Source organism: Zootoca vivipara, chromosome 12, assembly GCF_965207765.1.
Source record: "Zootoca vivipara chromosome 12, rZooViv2.hap1.1, whole genome shotgun sequence".
In the NCBI taxonomy this organism is placed as follows: Eukaryota; Metazoa; Chordata; class Lepidosauria; order Squamata; family Lacertidae; genus Zootoca; species Zootoca vivipara.
The window spans coordinates 16,750,835-16,774,309 of record NC_142595.1 but is presented as its reverse complement, the minus strand read 5'-3'; the positions used below and the strand labels follow the sequence as shown (position 1 = coordinate 16,774,309).

Here is a 23,475-nt window from a genome sequence, read left to right as displayed (position 1 = left end):
AGCGTCATGTGCCTAAATTTGGTACAAACTAGCCAAGAAATTGCAGCATAGTTGTGGCTCTTCTGTACTATTTGGAAACTTGGAACAAATACATCCTCAAGAGATTAAAACCTTGACATTTGGAATATGTGTCACTCAATATACCGGTACAGTACTAGACTACTAGTAAAGACTAAACACAGTATACTGCTTATCTCTATCCCTGTTTCACAGCTGTGGTTGGTGCTTCACCAGGGAGCAAGCCAAAGCACAGATTTGATGGAGTACTATGCTGTGTTTCCCCCCATTAAACACCCTTTCCCAAATCCTCACATTGGCAAAGAGTGCTGCAGTACCCCTAAGACCACCTGAAAATTGCTGATGGTCTTGGTGAGCTGCTTACTGATTTTTCCGCCCGTCGTAGCAATGATAATGCACTGTGCTAGATGCTGTATGATTTTGAATTGTATTTCTATTGCTACTTTTATGTTGCATTTTATTGCATTTCAATTTGCATTTCATAGAACAGTATAATAAATAAAAGACACACTAAGAACACAATTTTAAAGATCAGTACAGTATGTTTAATGCAGACCCAGGGTCCAAGAGATTTTGGCATCCGAGGTGAACCACAAAATTCCTCCCTCCCTCCCCAGGGAAGAAAGGGCAAGCGAAAGTCTATAACACAAACAAAGGGGGGGGGGTAAAGATCCACGTCAGGACCTGCTGGCTCTGTGGATCCTGCTGCCTGAGGCGGTTGCCTCACCTTGCCTCATGGGTGGAGTGGCCTTCTGCGGACCACCCGAATGAAGCTTGCAGACATGGGTGATCGAAGGAGTTCCCATTTGGGAACTCCTGTGCTAGAGTAATGTCTCAGCTGGCAAGTCCTGGGCAACCTGTTACCCTATGGCTAGTTTCTTCCCGAGAGCAAGTGAAACTTGCCTATGCCAAGCCCAGACCCAAGAGAGAGCTAATGAAGCAAGAAGGACAATGACAGAATAGTTCAAATTTTATTTTCTACAAATGCCACAATAAAAGATTCACAGATGGCTCAAGTTATTTTGGTACATTCTTGTCCACACAGCGGTGCTACCTTCTCTCACAGAAGTAGAAAGGTGTGTTACACTGTGCTCGGGCAAGCAAGCAACCCTTCAGGACATGTGAGTGGAAAAGGATGGATACGAGTTTAGCATATGGGCATGCAAACACCTTGTGCCCATTTTACTGGATAATCATCTTCCTTTCCTAGACATCCTGCACCACACAAATTTGTCTGACTACAGCTGCAGGCAATGCATGTAAACATAATTTGCTCCTCCTTACATCACCATAGAGGTGTATTTGCTTTCTACAGCTGATCTGTATATTCTCACCAACCTATGCCTCCCCTCCCCTTTTAAACACCCTTGCATCTGCCTCTAACCCACCTGCCCGCTGTATTTCTTCCTTGTTCCCTAATTTTCACACTTCTCTAAATATACCTGGGGGCCGGGGTGGAGGTGTTCAGCTTGCATTGCAAATGGGTCCCCCGCTCTCCTGCTTGAAGCCCTGGAAAGCAACTGCCAATCACAGCAGAAAATACTAGGTTAGAAAATACTGACCCGATACGGGGCAGCTTCCTGTGTGCCCCATGTCATTGTTAGATATGGACGGGATGTTCTCTAGATCAGGCATTGCTCCATGGAGGATGCAGGGGCAGAAGGCCGAGCTACCACTATTTGTACTGATGGAGAGACTTCATACCGCAAACCAACCACAAGGGCAGATGTTACACACTCCTCCTTCCCTTCTGCATCTTAATAGTGCTCTTGAACACACCCTAAAGACCCTAAGAGTTATTGTTCAACCACACACGATGAGAATTATTTTATCAGGCATGAAAACAAGCAGGTATCCCAACCACCCTCTGCCAAACTCTAGCACATGCAGGCCATGGCAGAATAAAGGAACAGCTATAACAAGGCTTGTTCACATGACGCAGGTGGTGGGCAGGAGAAAGGGATGTGTGTCAGAAACCTGTGCAAATGCTGGATTTGGAGCTGCAAAGTTGGTGATTCATTTTTATGCCAGAGTAGCAAAGAACAGTCGTATTATTCACATTTCAGATTCTTATTCCTCAAACAGCATAATGCAGTATTCTGTCTTGACACACACACACACACACACACACTTTCTCTCTGCACATAGTACACACATATATGCAATATACATAATTCAGTGGTCCACATATTTGTGCATGTGTGTCCATCCGTCCCTCAGGTGTACTGCAGGTGAATTCACAGTGTTTTTTCTGCAAATAAATTTGCGGGGAGGTGGGTACACTTTCTTCCAAGAGTGGTGATCTTGCTGTTGACAACTCATGTTGGTGGGGCAGTGTTGGTGCTATTCCTGGGGTGGGGAGTGGAGAAAAAGGAAAACAGAGTTTCTTAACAGTGAGCAAGAAGCCATACAATGACAGTAGTAGGCGATGCCAATTTGCTTAAAACATTCATGCAAGGTTGCATCATATATTCAGGACAAACCCACCCACCCCTTTTCTTTATTAATAACCAGGAAAACTGACCTCCCTCTCTTGGCCTAGTACACAAGAGATGGTTAGCCAGGCAAAAATTTCAGAGCAGTGACTGGCGAGTCTGTCAATTCCTGTTTTCTACTCCAATTCAGTTCTCCACATTTCCACATAACTTTATGATTTTGGTTTTTTTTTTTAAAAAAAAAACAAGTCATGAAAATAAAGCAGCATATTAGTGTGAATTTCTCCAAAAACACATCTTTGTGTGCAGTTTGTTTTTTACATACTCATTTTTGCAAAGCAGTATTCCCTTATAGGACGCATTATTTTTTTTGCAAGCTATTTTCATTAACGTATGCATTTTAATGCAGTGTTACCCCAGCATTTGCATTTTTGGACCCATTCCTTGGCTGGAGAACTGCATTGCAAAATTTGGAGGTGTGCAAATTTTGAAGCCTAGCTGCATTTTTGATTCATATATTATTTCAGAAAGTGTGAGCTGGGAAAATTCGCATATAAATACAAACTGAATGCCCAGCTGCCTGTGAGGCTACTTAGGAGGAGAGGGGAATACATGGAAAGTACTGCTTGGGTCAGGGCCGGGCTGGGTAGGGGCAGGAGGAAATGGACTGTTGCCTTCTGCGCTGCACTTTTACCAGTTCATGAACATATGCGCACGGCTGTTAAGTTGTTCACAGTAACAAAAAATATTCCAAAATAAAGATAAATTAAAAACAGCAGCATAGTCCTTGGGTTTTAGCTAAGCCCAGCCAGAGCCAACGGAGAAAGTTACATTTCGTGAAGCCGCTCCATGCTGCAGTAACTGCCTAGCATAGTAGCATTCTGTCAGTTGCCGTCATGTCACATTAGTTTCCCACCCTTCCTGCAAGGAGCTCAGGGCAGTGCGCATGGAGCGAGCCCATTTTTATCTTTACCGGGTAGTTTAATGTTGCTGCAAAGCTGCAACCCGAGATGTGGAATCTTCTGCTCTTCCTCTATGTGGTGTGGACAGACGGGTTTGTTTCCCACTGACCCAGCCCATTTGTGATCAGCGTTAGACCCAAATCCAATTCTCCAGCCATTTCCGCCAAACAAGCTGGAGGAGGGGCCATAGCTCGGTGGCAGAGCATCTGCTTGGAATGCAGAAGGTCCCACATTCAATCACTAGGGAGGGCTGGGAGAGAATCCCTGTCTGAAAATCCTGGAGAGCCACTACCGGTCAATGTAGACCAGCCTTTCTCAACCTTGGGTTCCCCCAGACGTTGTTGGACTACAACTCCCATCATCCCAGACCACTGGTCCTGCTAGCTAGGGGTGATGGGAGCTGTAGTCCGACAACCTCTGGGGACCTAAGGTTGAGAAAAGCTGGCGTAAACAGTTCTGAGCTAGACAGACCATTCCAGCTTTTTGTGTCTTGCACACTTGACACAAATTCTGGATGCAGCTTGGGCAAGAGGCTCGGGGTAAGATCTCAAAAAACTCTTGTACCTGTGGTAAGGTGGAGGAGGTGCATCATGCACACCTGAAGATTCCAGCGCTTGCTCATAGGATGGAAGTCCCGGTGCCGACTCTGGCTTTGGCTCCTCGCCAAAGGTGGCAAGGGGGACCGCAGGATACAGGTCGCTTTGAGCCCTGGTGAGAGGAGGAGATGAGTCTGAATGGTGAGAGCATGTCACAAAGCACTCCTATGGACTCTGGTTGCTTGCTGACAAGCTCAGTTATATCATCATAAATAACACACTGACTTCAGAAGGGCTTCTCATGTACTGCTTGGGAAACAAATATTTTCTTAAGCTCAATAATTACAGAAACAATGATCAAGGATGGGAATGGTGGACTGCCAGCCTTCCAGGTGATACTTGACTCCAACATCCATCAACCAATGGTTGTTGGTAATCAATCCTTAAAATGCCGCAACTACCAGCAGCTGAAGTATTTATTTTAATAATAATGAACTTCCTTGGAGAGAGCATTCCAGAGACGGGGAGCCACTGCAGAGAAGACCCATTCTTGTGTTGCCACCCTCCAGACCTCTCGAGGAGGAGGCACACAAAGGAGGGCCACAGAAGATGATCTCAGGGTCTGGGTAGGTCCATATGAAAAGAGGCGGTCCTTGAGGTATTGAGGTCCTGAGCTGTTTAAGGCTTTATAGGTCAAAAACAGCACTTTGAATTGGGCCCGGAAACTAATTAGTAGCCAGTGCAGTCAAAACAGGATCGGTGTAATATGCTCAAACCGTCTTGCAACCTGGCCGCTGAATTTATACCCCATCCTTCCCAAAGGAGCCTAGTGTGGCAGGGTAGGGTTGTGGTCTGGGAGGCCTCTGCTAGCTGTGAACAATACAAGTCTCTGCATCCTTGTGCAGGTAGTTTGCCTGACCTGCTTGTGATATTGACTTTGGGCTGTTGTTTGACCTTGGGCTCTAGACCTAGGCTGATCTTCTCCACTTGACCTTGGCTTGTTTGGATTCCACGGCATTTGCAATCTTGCCCTTGTTGGCGGATGTTTTGCTAAGAGGCTTATACAGTCATACCTTGGATCCCGAACACCTTGGTACTCAGACATTTTGGCTCCCGAACGCCGCAAACCCGGAAGTGGGTGTTCCGGTTTGTGAACGCTCTTTGGAACCCGTACATCCGACAGGGCTTCCGTGGCTTCCGATTGGCTGCAGGAGCTTCCTGCAGCCAATCAGAAGCCGCGCTTGGGTTTCTGAACATTTTGGAAGTCGAACGGACTTCCGGATAGGATTCCGTTCGACTTCCAAGTTACGACTTTACCTCCTGGAGCTGGGACCCTAATGTCGAGGGCACCCACCGGAGTGTGATCAACTGTGGGAGATCCACTCAAGGACTGTCAGGGACTGGCTGGCTGAAGAGGAGTGATGGGAGGCAGCAGCAGGGAACCCCCAAGGGAAACTCCAGAGAAGGAAGGGTTTGGTGGTGGGAAACTTAAGGAGAGGTCAAAGGGAGAAGATTGGGAGGAGGGGCTGGATGCTGAAGAGAGAACAGGGTTTGGGAGCAAAAAGAGCCTGTGGCAGGGAGCAGTTCAGACTCCGAGGCTGAAGCAGAAGAGGGGTGTGTGTGTCAAGAATCCAGGGAGTCTCCCTCTCTTGTTGCAACAAACTCCCCTCCACCATGGTCTCCAAGAACGCGCAGGATAATATGGAGAGCAGAACAGAGACTACGGGTACACAGACGCCGTTTGAGACTGCTTGGGAAACATCCAGGAGAGGAGGAGCCTTAGAAGGGGCAGAAGGCAGGGACCTTCGGATCTGGCAACTGCTCCACAGGGGCAAGACCTACTGGGAACTGTTGCTGATTTGTATGCTGTTTCCTTGGAGAGTTAACTTCCCTGACAATGGAGCCCTGCGTCGTTCATGCTGACCCTGACTAGGACCTCCTGGTGTTGAAAGCTGCCTGCAACTGCTTTTCATTCCCTTGCATGCCCCCCCCCCAAGCACCTATCCTTGGACCCTGATCCGTACCTGGAACGGCTCCTCTGCTTACTCCGGTATTTGACACAATACATGCCCACAATCACAAACATGACTGCAGACACCAACGCTGCTACAAGGCCAGCCACCAGGCCAGCTACATCGACACCAGGTGTTCCTGTGGAAGCGGGAGAGATTGAGGGAAGGTTAGTAGCGATATCTGGTGTCTGCGTCCTGTTGTGGGCACTGCCACCCTGATTCAGAGGGGCTTCAGAGATATTAAAGTTGCCTTTTCTCTAGGAAGTACAATCTGCCCTCCCTTGCTTGTCAAGGAGCCGTGGGAAAACACAGAGGCAGAAGGTCATCCTTGGAATTCCTATTTTAGAAGGGACAACAACAGGAGATATTTCGACTGGGAATTTAATTCGAGTTCTGGGCAGGATCTTTGGCAGAGTGGACTGCGCAGATAAGAAGGAAAGGGGAAACACCTAGCAAAAGTGAACTATTGGTTTTTTTTCATACATGCAGAAGGAAGGAAAGGAATTTATTTTAGAAATGATTATTGCTGATTTATTGTGGATTGGATCATCACAAATTATCAAATCCACAATAAATCAGCAATAACCATTTCTAAAATAAATTCCTTGTACTCACTTATATAGATATTGCCAGTTCTTTTTTTTCTGGGGGTACGCATGCCCCTAAACATTTTGTGAATCTTTGTACTTTTGACCATTTACTGTATTTATATTTCCCCCGATTTGAACTATAGAATGGTGATTTTCTTGAGTCAAAATGAAAGTACCCCTAAACATTATTTTTAGGGGGTGGGGAAGGACTGGATATTGCAAATTGTAAAATATTGTACATGCAGGAATTGGCAGGTGGGAGAGCTGATGGTTAAGGATAAATAAGTTTTTTTTTTAAAAAAAAAGTATTGTAAAATAAGGTTAACTGTAAAGAACAGAATGTGAACTAGAAACAACTAAAAAAAATAAAGCAGCAACAAGAGGAAACCTTGGATGCATCGAGAACAGAGTATGGGAAACCAATTTTTGGAAAAAATGTATTAAATTTTCTTAATTTCTGGCTGATACGGTAAAATTTGGAAAATCAATAAAAATGATTTGGCAAAAAATAAATAAATTAAAGTTGCCTTTTCATGGAACAAATAGATGCTGGCCCTCCAGGCCTCTCTATCTGGCCCTTGGGACCTTCCCAGGCCACACACCTTTCCAGCCTTGCTTTACATCCTCAAGTGCCTTTTGCCTGGCTGGAATGTGGGCCTTCAATTCTTGTTGGCCTGGATAGAGGACAGAGAGCTGTGTGTAGAAGCTCGTCTGCTGCGCAAAAGTAGCTTTGGCTTTGTTTCCTGTCACTCCGCCTGTACAGCAGGCCAACTTATACAAACAGCTCTCTGGAGCCTGCGGGGATCATGAGAACATAAGTAGAATGTTGCTGGATCAGGCCAATGGCCCATCCCTTGCAGCATCCTGTTCTCACAGTGGCTGACCAGATCCCTGTGGGAAGCCTGCAAGCGGGACATGTGCACAGAGTTGGGTATCTTCCAACTCTGCAGTTCTAGGACTATGATTGCAAAGGAATGGGGTCAGCAGTGTGTGTGTGATGAGCCTCTGGGAAACTGAACAGGAGTTTGTTTCCTTCTGTCATCAGCTGACTCACAATGGGCAGTAAAGTATCAGGTAAGAGGGATGCCTGGGACTTCCCTGCTGCCATTTTCTACCCTTACTCACTTGCGCCTCCTTTCCCATTGTGTTCGTAGCTCTCCCAAAATTGTCTCTGCAAGAGAGAACAAAAAAAGGGGGGAGGTTAACATGGCATGATAGCAAATAACAGCCTCCCCGCCATTTTGAAATTAATGTCCCAAGTTCTGGTGGTGGTAACCACTGGGTGCTATCTGCACTCAGGGACGTCTCAAGCAGGTCGGGCGCCCTGGCACTGAGGCAGCTCCGACGCCCTCGCAGCGCGCCGCGCGGCTCCCCTGCCAGCCCGGTGCCCTGCGCCGCCGGGACTACACCTAGAGCCGGGCCTGTCTGCACTATACATTTAAAGCAATATCATGCCACTTTAAACATTCATGGCTTCTCCCCAAGGATCCTGGGAACTGTAGTTTGTTATGGGTGCTGAGCGTTTTTGGAAATGCCTATTCCCCTCACACAGCTACAACTCCCAGAGTGATTTTACAACCAGTTCCTCTTCCCAGGCAATTCTGGGAAGTGTAGCTGCGGGAGAGGCTGTTTTTTGCCCTGGTGAGTCCCTTCTTGGTGGGCTGCTGGCTCCTTACCTGGCAAGGCCAGGTGCAGGTCACAAACGCGTACTTATTTTTGAAAGTGTTGTTTTGCACGAAGCTGGTAAATTGGAAAACATGCCTTCATGACTCAATAAATAAAGGGCCATTTTGCCCATTGTGAAACATGCTTGACACTTTGGCTTTGGGTATAGTTCACTATTTCACCGTTCCACTGCAAAATGAATCCACCCCCTTACAGGTGTATGCACACTTACAGGTAAGCAAATACTCGTGCACACGCCAACAACAGACCTCAGGTTTCCATAATGCACAGAGTGAATACACTCCACCAGTCACTGCCTGCTAAAGTTAAAGGTAAAGGGACCCCTGACCGTTAGGTCCAGTCGCGGACGACTCTGGGGCTGTGGCGCTCTTCTTGCTTTACTGGCTGAGGGAGCCGGCGTACAGCTTCCAGGTCATGTGGCCAGCATGACTAAGCCGCTTCTGGCAAACCAGAGCAGCGCATGGAAACACCATTTACCTTCCTGCAGGAGCGGTACCTATTTATCTACTTGCACTTTGTGCTTTTGAACTGCTAGGTTGGCAGGAGCAGGGACCGAGTAACGGGAGCTCACCCTGTCGCAGGGATTCAAACCGCCGACCTTCTGATCGGCAAGCCCTAGGCTCTGTGGCTTAACCCACAGCGCCACCCGCATCCCCACTGCCTGCTAGTCAAGGTTTAAATGGAACCGGCTTAGGTGTGGACTGAAGCACACACAGAAAAATGGCATCTGTGCCACCCACATGTGCAATGACACCCTGGTGCGTACACAGCCTAAGACTGCTTCTCCAGCAATGCTGCCTTATTTCCTCACTTGTCATTTGCAAGACGCACTCTAGAGGGCATCAGTCTATCGCAAAAGAAAGTCCTTTAAAAAAGGCAGGAGAGAGGACAACCTCATATCCCTAGGAGTCAGGAAATCGGCTAACAAAAGTTCCTTTTGCACTAAATTAATCCTTGCCACAGGACTCTTGGCATTCTTGACTGCAAACAACAGGCTAACTTAACCCCAGTCCACAGAAGTCAACTCTCCGTAGATCTGTTTAGCTCAGGCATCCCCAAACTTCGGCCCTCCAGATGTTTTGGACTACAATTCCCATCTTCCCCGGCCGCTGGTCCTGTTAGCTAGGAAATGGATCATGGGAGTTGTAGGCCAAAACATCTGGAGGGCCGCAGTTTGGGGATGCCTGGTTTAGCTGAAGGAACCGTAAATCTTTTAAACTGTGTATCTATCCCTATGCGACAAGTTACTGTTAACGCAAAAGGCGTTGCCTCTTTCTCTCCTCTGAGTCAGGAGCTGAAACTAGTCCAGATTCTGATCTGGCTGCAGGCACGCAAGAAACTGTGCCATGCAATCCTACGGACATGCAAAACTGCACAGCCCAAACCTCTGCTTGCAATTACTTGGGAGATTTGTCATATTAGTATGGGATAGGGTAACTGGCAGCTGTGTCCAAAATCTTGGAGAATAATTAAAGCAGGAACAGCTTCTCCTGCCAAGGAGAAGTGTTGGGGAAAGTGGCACCTCCTGGCATTCACCCTTCTGTATAATTCAATGCTGATGTTGCCAACGTGTTGCCCCGTGGGTGCAATGCCACATCCGGAGCCCACAAACCCCCTGAACCTCCCCGCCGCTCACTGTCCCCTTCACTGTGAGGTGGTAAAGATAGTACTTTCCAAGAAGGGGGTGGAAAGTACCGTAGCTGAGAGCTGGAGGAGGAAGTTCGAAGAACAACACTTTCCCACTTCCTCTTTCAGTGCTATAGCTACACTTTTCAAGATCCAGGTAGGCAACGGAATGACCAACAAGGGTGGGAAGGAAAGGGAAATTAGCTGGGGGACTCGGACAGGGGGAGGAAAACGGAAATACCAGGAGGAAGAAAGTCGGGTGCCGCAAACAAATGCACTCTCCAAAACATCAGAGCAAACAGCAACTATTCCATAAATGGCAAGTGCAGAAAGGCCCAATATTTCAAAATGGTGAGCAATTACAACCCCTGAGCCATAGCTGCCAAGTTATCCCTTTTCTTAAGGGATTTTCCCTTATGCTGAATAGGCTTCCTCGCGAGAAAGGGGAAAACTTGGCAGCTATGCCCTGAGCACACCCATTTTTTAAAAAAGCAAAGGAGGGGGAATCATGAAAGAGCTTACATATCCCCAGCATTGTATGGGAAGTGGTGTTAAAACGGACCAGTTTATTGTGGCATGAGCTTTGGTGGCAGACAAACATATACAGGTTTTTAAGGGGGGGGGGGGGAGACATAGACAGTAGAGGCAATTGGTAATGAAATGCAGAAGGTGCAGACTGTGACAATTCAATTAAAGCTGAAATATAAGCGAAACCAGTTCAGCCGCCATTTACAACAGCAGTAATTGTCGATTAACACAATCAGCTTAGCATTGCTCAGCTAATTAGCACCTGCAGCGGGACAGGAAACCACCGCCTCAATTGCTGCAACAGACTCGCCCCTCTAGGGCTGTTTAGGTCTTCCACTATCAAGGGCGAATACAGCGATAACTAACCTCTTGACTAAAGTAAAGGAAGGTTACACGTATTTGCGGTTCTTCTGGTTTTTAAACTACAAACAATTCACCTTGGGCTACAAGAGTTCTGAATCACGATTACCATGAAGTAGTACTCTGCATTTAAGGACGTGTTGGTGTGAAATAAAGATGTAAGATGTCAATAAACATGAATACTACAAAGACAACAACACAGCGCTTCCTCGAGATAATGCTAGCTGGCACAAAGATAAGGCGCAAATAAGCCAGTTCTATTGTCTGTGTCTATGCCCTGGCAGCACCAGCAAAAAACAACCGGGGGGGGGGGGAGCTCCTTGCCCCTTGAAGAAGTGCACGAGGGTGCAACGTTATCTTTATAAATAGCAGTTTCCCCAATTAATTCTGGTCCTGCAAATGCTTCCCCACAGAAAACTAGAAAACAAATTCTAAGTATTAACTGAGCCAGTTCAAGAGCTGGCGACCTGCCATTGTGGTTTGTGTTGGAACATTCATACATTCAATTCAGTATTTGGGAATTTAAGGGGACTGGTGCAAGGAAGGACTGGGAACCTGTGGCCCTCCAGATGTTGTCGGATTGCAGCTCTCATCAGCCGCAGCCGGCATGACCAATGGTCAGGGATCATCGCAAATGCAGCCCAATGTCTGGAGCAGGCACCCCCAAACTTCGGCCCCCCAGATGTTTTGGACTAGTTTGGGGGTGCCTGGTCTGGAGGATCACAAGTTCCTCATCCCCGGACTAAAGGGATGCACTTACTAGAGAAATGCTCTCAACCAATGAGAGCAGAGGGAATAAGTTTGGGGAAACGGGCGGCTGGTGCCTATTTAGGACTGGTGGGTCCGAAGGCAGGGAGGACAACTCTAGGTGGCGCTAGAGCCATTGAGAGCCAACTAGTGCTCATTTTTGTCATCCTCCTACTCCCTGCCGAGCTGTGCAAGGGAAACACTGAGATGATGGAGGAGGAAACTGACAGCCAGGGCCAGCCCCTGGCCTGGTTGCAAGCAGGCGGGCAGGCAGGGGTGGGCATCTAATCTGAGGGCTGGATGGGGTTGGCAATGGAGCAGTCTCCATTGTGGGGGAACACAGGGCTGAGGAAAGGAGAAGGATCTCCTGGTGTGGATGGCAAAGAAGGGGATGAAAGGCCTTAGATACAGGAGAGAGTGTATTTAGAGAGAAGGGAGAAATAATATTGGGCAGTTTCTGCCGAGAATCTACTTTGGTTTCTCTTGCGTTTAGTTACATGGAAATGTTGGAAACTACATAGCCTGTCAAGATAGGAAAAGACACAATATCTAAATAGGAGGAGATATCCCAGAAACCACATAAACACACACACACCAGCTTGAATCACCTTCACAGTTCAGAATAGGGCGGTGCTTACACTGACCTCACACACTGATTTCCCAATTTAATGTAGCCCTTCTCCCTCTCCCCCAGGAAACTGAGATGCAAACGAGCCCCAGCCTACTCACAGATTTATTTCAGCCAGCCATCTCTGGCTGCTGCTGGTTTCACTCCTTGCCTGCCCTGAACCACCAGAGATGCCCGGACATAGCTCTGTAATAGGAGGCCTGAGGCCTGTTTGCTCTTTTACTATGCTAGGAATCTACCTGCTCCAAATTCCCTAGACGAGTCCTGGCACGGAGCGCTGTAGTTAATGACAAACGATGTTCCCTGGATTTCCTTGGCTCTGAAGCACCAGGGCGTTATTGCCGTCTAAGGGAAGCATGGAATCGTGGCCCCTCTTGCTGTACAAACACTGCACAAACACTGAATGCAACACAGAATCACAACTTTCCCCATCCTCAGTTTACATCAATCACAATTTCAGTTTCCAAATGTACAGCAGGCAGGTAAAAGCATGACTCAGAGCTGCTTTTTGTCTGCTTTTGTCTTCCGCCCTTTCAGTTTTCAACTTCATAAATCTAGGTGCACAGAGGAAGGCAGGAAATAATATTTTAAATGTGCAGTGCAGTGAGTGTGGTCTTTTTTTAAATATAAAATGTTGGGCCTAGAATAGGGGGGGGCGGGCAGAATTGGTCTGCCCCCAATATTAAACGCCTTCCTAGAGAACCTAGCAATTAGGCTTTATCCCCACCACCATGTCTGTATAAACAACATCCCTCTTGCTATGAACTTATTTAATCTCTTCTTGGAAAATACGGTAGGAGGTCCTGGTTTTCGAATGCTCTCTCTCCCCCCCTCCGCAACCCAGTCCACTACTTTAAAGGTAAAGGGTAAAGGGGCCCCTGACCATCAGCTCCAGTCGTGTCCGACTCTGGGGTTGCGGCGCTCATCTCGCTCTATAGGCCGAGGGAGCCAGCGTTTGTCCGCAGACAGCTTCTGGGTCATGTGGCCAGCATGACAAAGCCATTTCTGGCGAACCAGAGCAGCGCACGGAAACGCTGTTTACCTTCCCGCCGGAGCGGCCCCTATTTATCTACTTGCACTTTGATGTGCTTTCGAACTGCTAGGTGGGCAGGAGAATTGGGCTACTTTAGTAAGCCTTTAAGTTTGCTGTACGATGGCAGACAACTACTGTATTTTGATTTGCTTTTTCTTTGCTAACCACATCCCTGACATTATAGCCATTTGGCAGGTTGCTAGAAAGGGTATCAAATTAAAACCCCAGTTTTTCTCTAGTCACCCTGGTGTTAGGTTTCTATTCCTCACACTGTGCAGGTCACATGCCTGTGTTATGCATTCCAGCAAAGACTGTTGGAATCACGGGAGCGGATGTTTTGCTGTATTCTGTTTCTGTTTGTTTCTTTTTTCTTCAGACTTCTCTCAGCGAGAGAAGACATGTTTTCTTTTGTCCTGCCTTACGCTTAATGAAGTAGCTTTTAGTACACAACCTCAGCCTGGCTCCGTCTGCATTTTATCTCTGCTGGACTCTGAATATGTGCTTAGTGTCTCCAAGACATGGTCATAATAAATCGTCAGGAAGGGCTGTCAGAACTCCCTAGAGTTGAACGCTGATGGGAGAAGATGGGTTGGATTTGTGTTCCTGCTTTATGCCTGGGGATTGTTCTTGCCCCCGGCTGACCCGACACCTGGTGCAGTCATGACGACAAGTTGCTATGTAGTAGACAGGTGTTGCTAGGTTCTCCTTTCACTCAGCAGGTACAATCAGACAGCAGCATCAGATTCTAATTTGGCATTTATCCCTGTTGGCCCTGAATCATTTCCCCCTCTATAATTCTGGGTGTGGTTTTTGCGACTACCTGGAAGGGGCAGCAGAACACAGTTTCAAAATCTCTATACTAGATGCTATGCTGCTCCCAAGCCCAAGGCTTTCCCCATACTCAGCTGTTTTGAAGTCGTCCTCAAATACTTCGCGGGCTTCTTCGTAGTTGCAAACTTCCTCTATGCATTCACGCTGCAAGTTGCCTGGAGTGATCAGCTCAAAATCCCAGTGGTTATAAAGAGGCTTACGACCCAGGAATCGATGTGCAGTAGAGTCATCCAGGAACGCTGAGAATAGAAACCATAAAATATTATCCCAGAGTTTAGAGAAGGCAAGATGTCCTAGGACCAAAGTCATTTGTTCTCTCAAAGAAAGGGGAGTTGAGATCTCAGTGGCCATTGGGGGTGCTGCAATCTCGCACTCACACCCCAATTTTGCGTAGTAAAAAGTTGGACGGTATGGGAGACTCACATTCCCCTCTGCAGTTCCCAGAGTGGTTTAACAGTCAATCCCTCTTCCCAGGGAACTCTGGGAGGGGGAACTAGGGTCTCCTAACAATTCTCAGCACCCTTAGCAAACACCAGCTCCCAGTATTCTTGGATGTGTCACGCTGAAGTCCTCAGTTATTTTCAGATACATCAGCCTTTGCCAACATGGTGCCCTCCAGATGTTTTTGACGACAACTCCCACCAACCCCAGCCAGTTAGCATACACTTTCCACCCTCTAGGGGAGGTTGCATATGAAGAGGACTGAGAACTGCAGCATTTTTTTTTGCAGGTAAAGCAGAGGCTTCTGGGAGCTCCGGAAAGGCCTGGGAGTCGACAGCTGCACCCATCAGGTCCTTCTCCTTTCTTCAAATATCACTGCTTGCTTTGATGCTTTCCCAACCTTTCCAGGTGAGCTGTTTTAAACACTTTGCATGAGGCATTGCTGATTTTTTTGTTGCTCACAGTCACATGCCTTCACTTCCTGGTTGAATGAACCTCCAAACATTTCGTTAGAACTCAAAAGCTTATTGCACACAGTTTGAGGAAATGAGATGTTCCCCCCTCCCCAAATATATTGTAATCATTGGAAAATGTGGAATGTGGTTCTGCAAGGGTCCAATGCACTCGTTGGCTATTTCCTTGCTGTGACGTCTGTGTTTAGGAATGAGAGGGGCAGTGCGGGGAGCTTGTGCTTCTCATTGCTACAACAGCCAGTGGGGCAAACCTCTCATCGGTTGAACCTGGATTTCTTAAAGACAGTAAGAGAGCTAGTGGTGGTGTGCCGTGATTAAAAGTGCTGGAGAAAGGGGTTCAAATCCTCACTCAGCCATGAAGCTCAGTGCAGAAAGCCTAATCATAGAGTTTCTGGGGTGGGGAGACATGGGTGGCTGGGATGAGAAGATCCTTGCATGATATCCTAGCTGCCAGGTAAAGGTAAAGGGACCCCTGACCATTAGGTCCAGTCGTGACCGACTCTGGGGTTGCAGCACTCATCTCGCTTTATTGGCTGAGGGAGCTGACGTTTGTCTGCAGACAGCTTCATGTAGCCAGCATGACAAAGCCGCTTCTGGCGAACCAGAGCAGCACACGGAAACGCCATTTACCTTCCCACCAGAGCGGTACCTATTTATCTACTTGCACTTTGACGTGCTTTCAAACTGCTAGGTTGGCAGGAGCAAGGACTGAGCAACGGGAGCTCACCCTGTCGTGGGGATTTGAACCGCCAACCTTCTTATCGGCAAGCCCTAGGCTCTGTGGTTTAACCCACAGCGCCACCTGCGCCTTAGCTGCCAGGAGGAAGGTACAAATGTCAACAAAGAAGGCTTCTTTAGGGGGGACCCATTCTACTTTGCAGCTCTTATGTAGGCATTTTCCTCACTTCAAATAACCTTATAAAGTCACCTGTGACCTCCAGGCTCTTTGTTCCTTTAGACTGCGTATGCACAACATTTTCTTTTACAATCAGTGAAAAGCAAGTTCTTGGTTTTTTGTTGTTTTTGTTTGCACCTAGTCCACACACACAATCCCTGTTGCATCTTTGCAACCTTCCTAGGGTTGCCAGACTCAATAGTGGCCAGGACTTCTGTGCCTTTAATTGCCCTGCCCTCTTTTGAGGCTGGAAACCTTGAAGAGAAACCAGCAGACCCTTTGCTTGGAAATTAAAGAAAGGGTCAGCTGGTTTCTCTTTAAGGTTTCCAGACTCAAAAGAGGACAGGGCAATTAAAGGCACAGAAGTCCTGTCCTCTATTGAGTCTGGCAACCAACCCTATTTGCCCCTGAAATGTGCTTCTCGACAAAGTGGCTTCATCATTCCCAGAATAAAAGCAGATGGATTCTGCGTTGTCCCAGTGTGGTTCCTTTTGAAAACAGATGCAGGCAGCGCTGGCAAGGGTGTGTGGGTGTGCGTACCCCAACCCTCCACTTACCTTGATCCTCTAGAGTTTGCTGGTGTTCCAGCTGCTTGTGGAGCGAAATGGCAAGGCCGGGGCTGAGGGCTTGGAACAGCAAAAGAAGGCATGGAGGAATCCACATGACGGGCCCTGAAAGGAGAACATGAGACAGTGCCAAAGATCTGGGTTCAAGAGAGTCCTCCAATATATATTCTGGGATAACACCACCTGTTCGCATGATACAGTAGCTTTCTTATCATCTATCCGCCAGCCTTCACTTACAAAAAAACAACAGCACGGGCCTGAGACACAACACACTGCTGGTTTTATACAACTGGTTCCTCCCCACAGAGAAAACAGTTGCTGCTCTACTGTCTGATAACACGGGGACAACTGCTGGGAACTTGATAAGAGCCCAGTGCAACAAGAAAGCTGGAGAGACAGAGTCGCTCCAGCAATTAGGCAGGGCGAAGCAACTGCCTCGGGCAGCTGATTTTGGGGTGTCCTGGAAAGGCAGCAAGCTGTTAGTAAATTGATTCATTATTGTTGTTTTTACTGCTGGGGAGTGAGGGAGGGAAGGTGGGATTTTTCTACCACTGGTACCAAAATATCTGGCCTTGGGTACTGTCTACTTTGACAAAGAGTTCCTTCTTCACCTCAGGCAGCTAAATATCTCGAGCCAGGCCTGTGGAGAGGGAATCTGCCAGGTGTTTAAAAAAGCATTACCAACGAGGAGCCTGACCAGGTAATTGGTTTTATTTTTTAATCATTTTCCATTTTAAATTGGATTCCCAACTGGGTCTGGCTTACTCCCGGTTCCTGTTAACAGAAGTCTGATCTGTAGAAATCAGCAGGCGAAGCATTTCATAGCATGGTGCTAAACATTAATACCTGCTAATTGCCGCAGATGAAACTGCAGTTAAAAGAAAGCTTACCAGGGGCAGGTTCAGAAGCCGGGAGTTGTAAATGTGCTGGGATACAGAAATCTATTTATTTACTTCTCATTACTTTTCTATCCTGCCTTTTCTCCAGGTAGCTCAAGGCTCTTTCTCCATTTTATCCTCACAAACAACTCATTTTATCCTCACAACAACACCCACACATGGCTTCCTCCACAGAATCCTGGGAGCCTTAGTTTAACGGTGCTGGGAACTGCAGCCCTGTTGATGGATCTAAGCCCAAGTCCGGATCTCAGGAGCAATGGAGCCCCAACACAAAGAGGCAAAATGCCAGGCAGGATACAACAAGGTTTATTTGTTTAGCGTATGCCAAGCAAAGGTGTAGCGCAATAAGCTCGCAATCTATACACACACTGGTGGGAGCATGATCCTTTTATACAGTCACAACAAGCACCATCTGATTTCCCCAAAAGCACGTGATTTCTAGGGAAATGAAACTTACAGAAAACTTACAGGAATTCGAAACTACACTGTATATTCCTGCGTATAAGACTACTTTTTAACCCAGGAAAATATTCTCAAAAGTCGGGGGTCGTCTTGTACGCCGGGTCGTATTTCTTATACAGCGAGTATATCCCAAACTCTATATTTTAACTGGAAAAGTTGGGGGTCGTCTTATACGCCCAGTAGTCTTATACACCGGAATATATGGGTAATTAACAAAAAACCAAACTTAAGCACATACATTCCAGCATTTCAAACTGCCGTCCTCCCTATTCCTCTGCCTGTACCTGAATGCCTAACTGGTACACCCTTCTTTGTTCTCAAGTAGAAGTGACAGCAACAGGGGAAAAAATGCTTAGATACATCAAATGGCACACTGTTTGATAAAGGAATACTGTAATTGAACTGTACTATATAAGACTGATATATGATACGGACAAAGCTTCAGTGTGGCATCTTGGAGGTGTCTGTTTTGACAAACAATAAACAATGAGATTATTGAGCTTCAAATACATGACTACAGTGGTACCTCGGTTTATGAACACAATTGGTTCCGGAAGTCTGTTCATAAACTGAAGCGTTCATAAACTGAAGCGAACTTTCCCATTGAAAGTAATGGAAAGTGGATTAATCCGTTCCAGACGGGTCCGCGGAGTACTTAAACTGAAGCGTTCATAAACTGAAGCATGGGTGTAATTGGTTCCGGAAGTCTGTTCATAAACTGAAGCGTTCATAAACTGAAGCGAACTTTCCCATTGAAAGTAATGGAAAATGAATTAATCCGTTCCAGATGGGTCCGTGGTGTTCATAAACCAAAAATTCATAAACCGAGGTGTTCATAAACCGAGGTTCCACTGTATATAATAGCAAGGCTTTTCATATGCACAAAGATGGAAAGACTTATGCTTAAAATCAGGCACCCCCAAACTTCGGCCCTCCAGATGTTTTGGACTACAATTCCCATCATCCCTGACCACTGGGTCCTGTTAGCTAGGGATCATGGGAGTTGTAGGCCAAAACATCTTGAGGGCCGCAGTTTGGGGATGCCTGCTTAAAATATTGGACAGGAAATAATTATATTGTACAGAATTCTTGAATACCGCTCTGTGTCACACACGGTCCTTCACTGTGAGGGATAAACTACAATTCCCAGATTTGGGGGGAGGAAGCCATGTGCTTTAAATGGAGAATGTCTGAGGTAATTTAGGCTGAGAGATGATTGTTATGTATTAGTGTATAGAGTTTTCCCTCAGGTCCTTGACAGTTGTTTTAGGAGGGAACTTTGAATTATGTTTGATACATTGTTTGAGCCAGCCTCTATAAAAGCAGGCCAGCTCGGCAATGCAGTTCAGTTCTGTTCTGACTCAAATAAAGAGCTGTTGGAGAATCACTGTGTCGTCTGCTGCTTACCCACAACTTAACAATGATGACTGAACTAAAATCACCCAGTGAGCATCATGGCTGAGTGGGGATTTGAACTCGGATCTCCGAGGTCCTGGTCCAAGACGTGAACCACTGCACCACACTGGTTTTCCCTCTGAGGGCATTTACAACCTGTACTATAGTGTGAACCTAAGCATGTTCACTCAGAAGTAAGTCCTGTAATGTCAATGCCTGCTTGCTTCTGTTTACTCAGAAGTAACTCCTCCAAAGCCTGAGTTGAACAGAATTTGCTCCCAAGTCTGTGTGCATAGGATTTGCAGCCTTAGGTGGATGGGAGGAGTCAACAACTTCAAATAAGGCCATGTTCACATCGTAAGTTCAAAGCGCTATAAATTCAAAGCAATTTAAACAATTATGGCTTCCCTGCAAATAATTATGGGAGTTATAGTTTGTTAAGGGTGCTAACAGTTGTTAGGGGGTCCTGATTCCATTCCTGGTGCTACATTTCCCAGAGGTCCCTCTTCATGGGAAACACTGCAAAATAGTATTTCTGGGAAAGGAAATAGGGGTTTCCTAACAACAGTGACCAAACTGCGGGAGGCAGTGGAAGACAGAAGTGCCTGGCGTGCTATGGTCCATGGGGTCACGAAGAGTCGGACACGACTAAACAACAACAACAACAGTGGAACTGACCAGCAAAACAACACAGGAGGCATGATAATTACACTCCTTAGGAGGAATCCGAAACCAGAGTGTGTAACAAAACAACAGCCCTATTGCCACTCTCCCCTCCTGCCTTTCCATTCTTAAAGAGAAGTCCTTAAGGGAACAGGGCAGAACTGTTACTCAGCCGTTTTCAGAAATGCACCACTTGAAATGGCACGAGCTTGGCTTCCTGCTCCTAGATTTATCAAGCAAGTTAATCATTCGCTGCCTGAGTTTGTGCATATTTCCTCCAAAGGTCATTCCACTGCGCCCTGCAAGGCTTGCTCCTCCGGGCTGGCAGAAAGGCACTCTCTGTCATGCCAGGCTCTGCACGATCCAAGAGGTGTGTCCTCCCAGGATCCTTTGCAAAGTCACAGATAAGTGTTGTAATTATCAGACTGCACACAGCTTTGTTTTTTAAGTCTTTAAAAATAATTACTGCCCTAATGATGGCTTGGGAAGCCTTTAAGAAGGGACTGACCCCGGACTTAACCTCCAAACAAGAGCGCTTAGGATTTCAGAAGTGCTTAGGATTTTTAGAAATTATTTGCAGCATAATCAAAAGTGAAAGAAAACCAATCGCTTCCCCTTGCTGCCCAACAAGGAACTGTTGATATAGTCCCAACGGTTTACATCAGACAGAATCGAGCGTCAGCAAATAACATTCCTGTTAACAAATTTCCGCGCTGTAGTTTTAGGAGGTGTTTGCTAAGGGGCCACGTGTAAAATAATACTTAACATTCATATAGTCATTTCAGACAGTCAGAGCACTTCACATAACATCATCTCCTAATCCTGACAACAACCCTGTAAGGTAGGCGAGTATTATTATCATTCCTATATTGCTCAGGTTGCCAACTTTTACCATTTAAAAAATAAATAAATCTGTGGGGCTGTGAGGATGAGTCCTCTAGGTTATAGAGTTTCTGTTCCAAAAAGCAGAGACGTAGATTAATAACCACTGTGGTCACATCCACACCACACATTTAAAGCACATTTCTACCACTTTCAGTGTCACGGTATCGCCCCCAAAAGATCCTGGGTTTAATCACCACAGCACTACAATTCCCAGCACCCTCAACAAACTACGGTTCCCGGGATTCATAACTGTTAAAATGGTGTAAGAGTGCTTTCAAGGTATGGCATGGATGTGTGATCATAGAGAATACAATCCCAAGTAGGGATGGCTGACCTGTGACCTCCTGCCCTCCCTGACTATTGGACCCTAGGTGGGGTTGATGGGGGTTTCAAAAGGTGTCTGGAAAGCCACAGGTAAGCAGCCCTGATAGTCTCCCCAGGGAGACTATAACTTCCTTTCAGACAAACCAAGTTAGGCTGCAGTCCCATGCACATATTTCTGGAAGTATGCTCCTTTGAAAACAACGGGGCTCACATCTGATTAGACATGCAGCAGGTGGCGCTGTGGGTTAAACCACAGAGCCTAGGGCTTGCCGATCAGAAGGTCGGCGGTTCGAATCCCCACAACGGGGTGAGCTCCCGTTGCTCGGTCCCAGCTCCTGCCCACCTAGCAGTTTGAAAGCACGTCAAAGTGCAAGTAGATAAATAGGTACCGCTAGAGCGGGAAGGTAAACGGCATTTCCGTGTGCTGCTCTGGTTTGCCAGAAGCGGCTTTGTCATGCTGGCCACATGACCTGGAAGCTGTACGCTGGTTCCCTCGGCCAATAACGTGAAATGAGCGCCACAACCCCAGAGTCGGTCACGACTGGACCTAGTGGTCAGGGGTCCCTTTACCTTTTTTTGTGTGCTGTTAGAGCAGAGTTTCCCAAACGCGGGTCTCCAGCTGTTTTTGGACTACAACTCCCATCATCCCTAGCCAGTAGTGGTCAGGGACGATAGGAATTGTAGTCCAAAAGCAGCTGGGGACCAAAGTTCGGGAAACCCTGTTTCGGAGCAACATAAGACTAAAAAGATTCAGCATCCTGTTTATTGAAGCATTCTGATTATCCATTCTGATTATTCTTTCAAGTCTGGAATAATTTGTATGGAGTCTTCATCCAATCATTATTACGGGCTGATGCTGAATTTACCTTTGTCTAGCTCTAAGCACTGAACCTCCGGCTTCTGATCAGAAGAGCTACAGAAATGTGAAAACTCTCTAAAAGTTATTTTCCTGTTTCAGGTCCAGGTCCAGGAAGACATAGCAATTCCTTGGACCATAAAGGCACAGAACAAAAACCAAAACAAATCACAACCCGTTTGGAAAGCAAAGCATCTGTTTTTCCTTTTCTTTTTTAAGCCAGCTTGGTTTCCAAGCTGCCTGCATGCTGCCAACTCACCTGTGCGGAAATCGCAGGTGGAAAACAGGTATGCCGATGACCTGGATGGAAGCACCTGGCTGTTCCCAAAGAGCCCCTGGTTCTCCTCTCCCGCAGTAGAAAGTCAGGCGGGAATAACTGCAATAACCCCAGTGTCAACGGTTAGAGGGGAAGGGAAGAAATGACATATATCCTCAGTCCATGGCAGTCCAGTGCAAAGGAAAAACTCTCCGGAACAAAGCTGAGGTCTCCTGGAGAGAATCAAGAGCTGCCGGAGAGCTCCAGGTGAATGTGGGTGGGTCCAAAGGTCACATGGTCAGAGGAGAGACAGGTAAAGCGGGGGAGGGGGAGAGCAGGTCGTAGGAGGAGTCTAAAGGTTCCATTGCCAGAATTCCTGTGTGAGTGTTGCTTTGTAAATTTGTCTAGGCACTTCTACAGAGAAAGCCTGCGCTCTGGTCACACACAGCCCTCACAGTATAATAGAGATCGCCACTTTACTCGGAAGTGAACCCATCTTTTGTTTAATACAGCACAAGTTCTGAGGCTTTAGAAATAGGTTCCAGGGCTAAGGTGTGAAGTGAGCTGGCTGCCCTCCCAATTTTCTCTTTGTTCGATGCCAATTTCCTGAAGCAAAGGCACAGCTAAGCCACACAAGCAGTTGTACACATACAGTTCGTTTTCTATGAGGATCCTTCAGCGGCATGGTTGGTCTTAATTTAAGGCTGATATATATCACATCCAAAGTCAGCGTTAGGGGTCTTTTAATAGAGCTGAAATGAAGGAAGCAGTGCAATGTTCAGAGGCTAGAAATCGTACAGTATTCTGCGTATGCTGTTTGGTGCCTCCCCCCTCCCTTGCCTGAGATTCTTGGCCTTCTCCAGATATCCTTTTTATTGTGTACAGCCATAGCTTGGTTGACAAACACCTTGTGAGCTGAACGTTTTGGCTCCCAAACGCTGCAAACTCGGAAGTGAGTGTTCCGGTTTGCGAACATTATTTGGAACCCGAATGTCCAACGCGGCATCTGATTGGCAGCAGAAGCTTCCTGCAGCCAATCGGAAGCTGCGCCTTGGTTTCCAAACGTTTTGGAAGTTGAACGAACTTCTGGAATGGATTCTGTTTGACTTCCGAGGTAAGATTATATTATTATTATTATTATTATTATTATTATTATTATTATTATTACGGTATTATTATTATTATTAAAGGTTTTCTTGATTTACATAAATATATGCAATGTCTCTCGTAAAATTTTTAGTACGATTATATTATTGAGGATTTTGTGCATGCAGAAGTTTGGGGCTGGACTGCATTTCCAATTGGTGCATGTTCGATATTTTCCTGCTGAAATCTGGTAACTATTCATACCACAAAAATTCCAACCTT

The 23,475-nt window shown here is 46.6% G+C and overlaps 1 protein-coding gene across 1 annotated transcript; it reads right to left on the bottom strand.

Moving 5' to 3' along the window:
• Positions 1-970: 970 nt before the first annotated feature.
• On the bottom strand, positions 971-22,413 carry PRRG2 (proline rich and Gla domain 2). Its single transcript, XM_035136250.3, has 7 exons — positions 22,111-22,413; positions 16,359-16,472; positions 14,068-14,231; positions 7,679-7,724; positions 5,976-6,102; positions 3,980-4,123; positions 971-2,367 (listed from the first exon to the last, which is right to left on the bottom strand). Exons 2-7 carry the CDS (start codon positions 16,462-16,464, stop codon positions 2,337-2,339), a joined length of 618 nt encoding a protein of 205 aa, XP_034992141.1. The 5' UTR covers positions 16,465-16,472; positions 22,111-22,413; the 3' UTR covers positions 971-2,336.
• Positions 22,414-23,475: the final 1,062 nt, after the last annotated feature.

Excerpts from the sequence above, each read along its gene's own strand:
- PRRG2 (XM_035136250.3), bottom strand. The coding sequence starts at position 16,464 with ATGTGGATTCCTCCATGCCTTCTTTTGCTGTTCCAAGCCCTCAGCCCC. Across the intron at positions 14,232-16,358 it reads GCAAACTCTAGAGGATCAAG|CGTTCCTGGATGACTCTACT; the intron begins GTAAGTGGAGGG and ends TTCTATTCTCAG. Across the intron at positions 4,124-5,975 it reads AAGCAGAGGAGCCGTTCCAG|GGCTCAAAGCGACCTGTATC; the intron begins GTACGGATCAGG and ends TCCTCTCACCAG.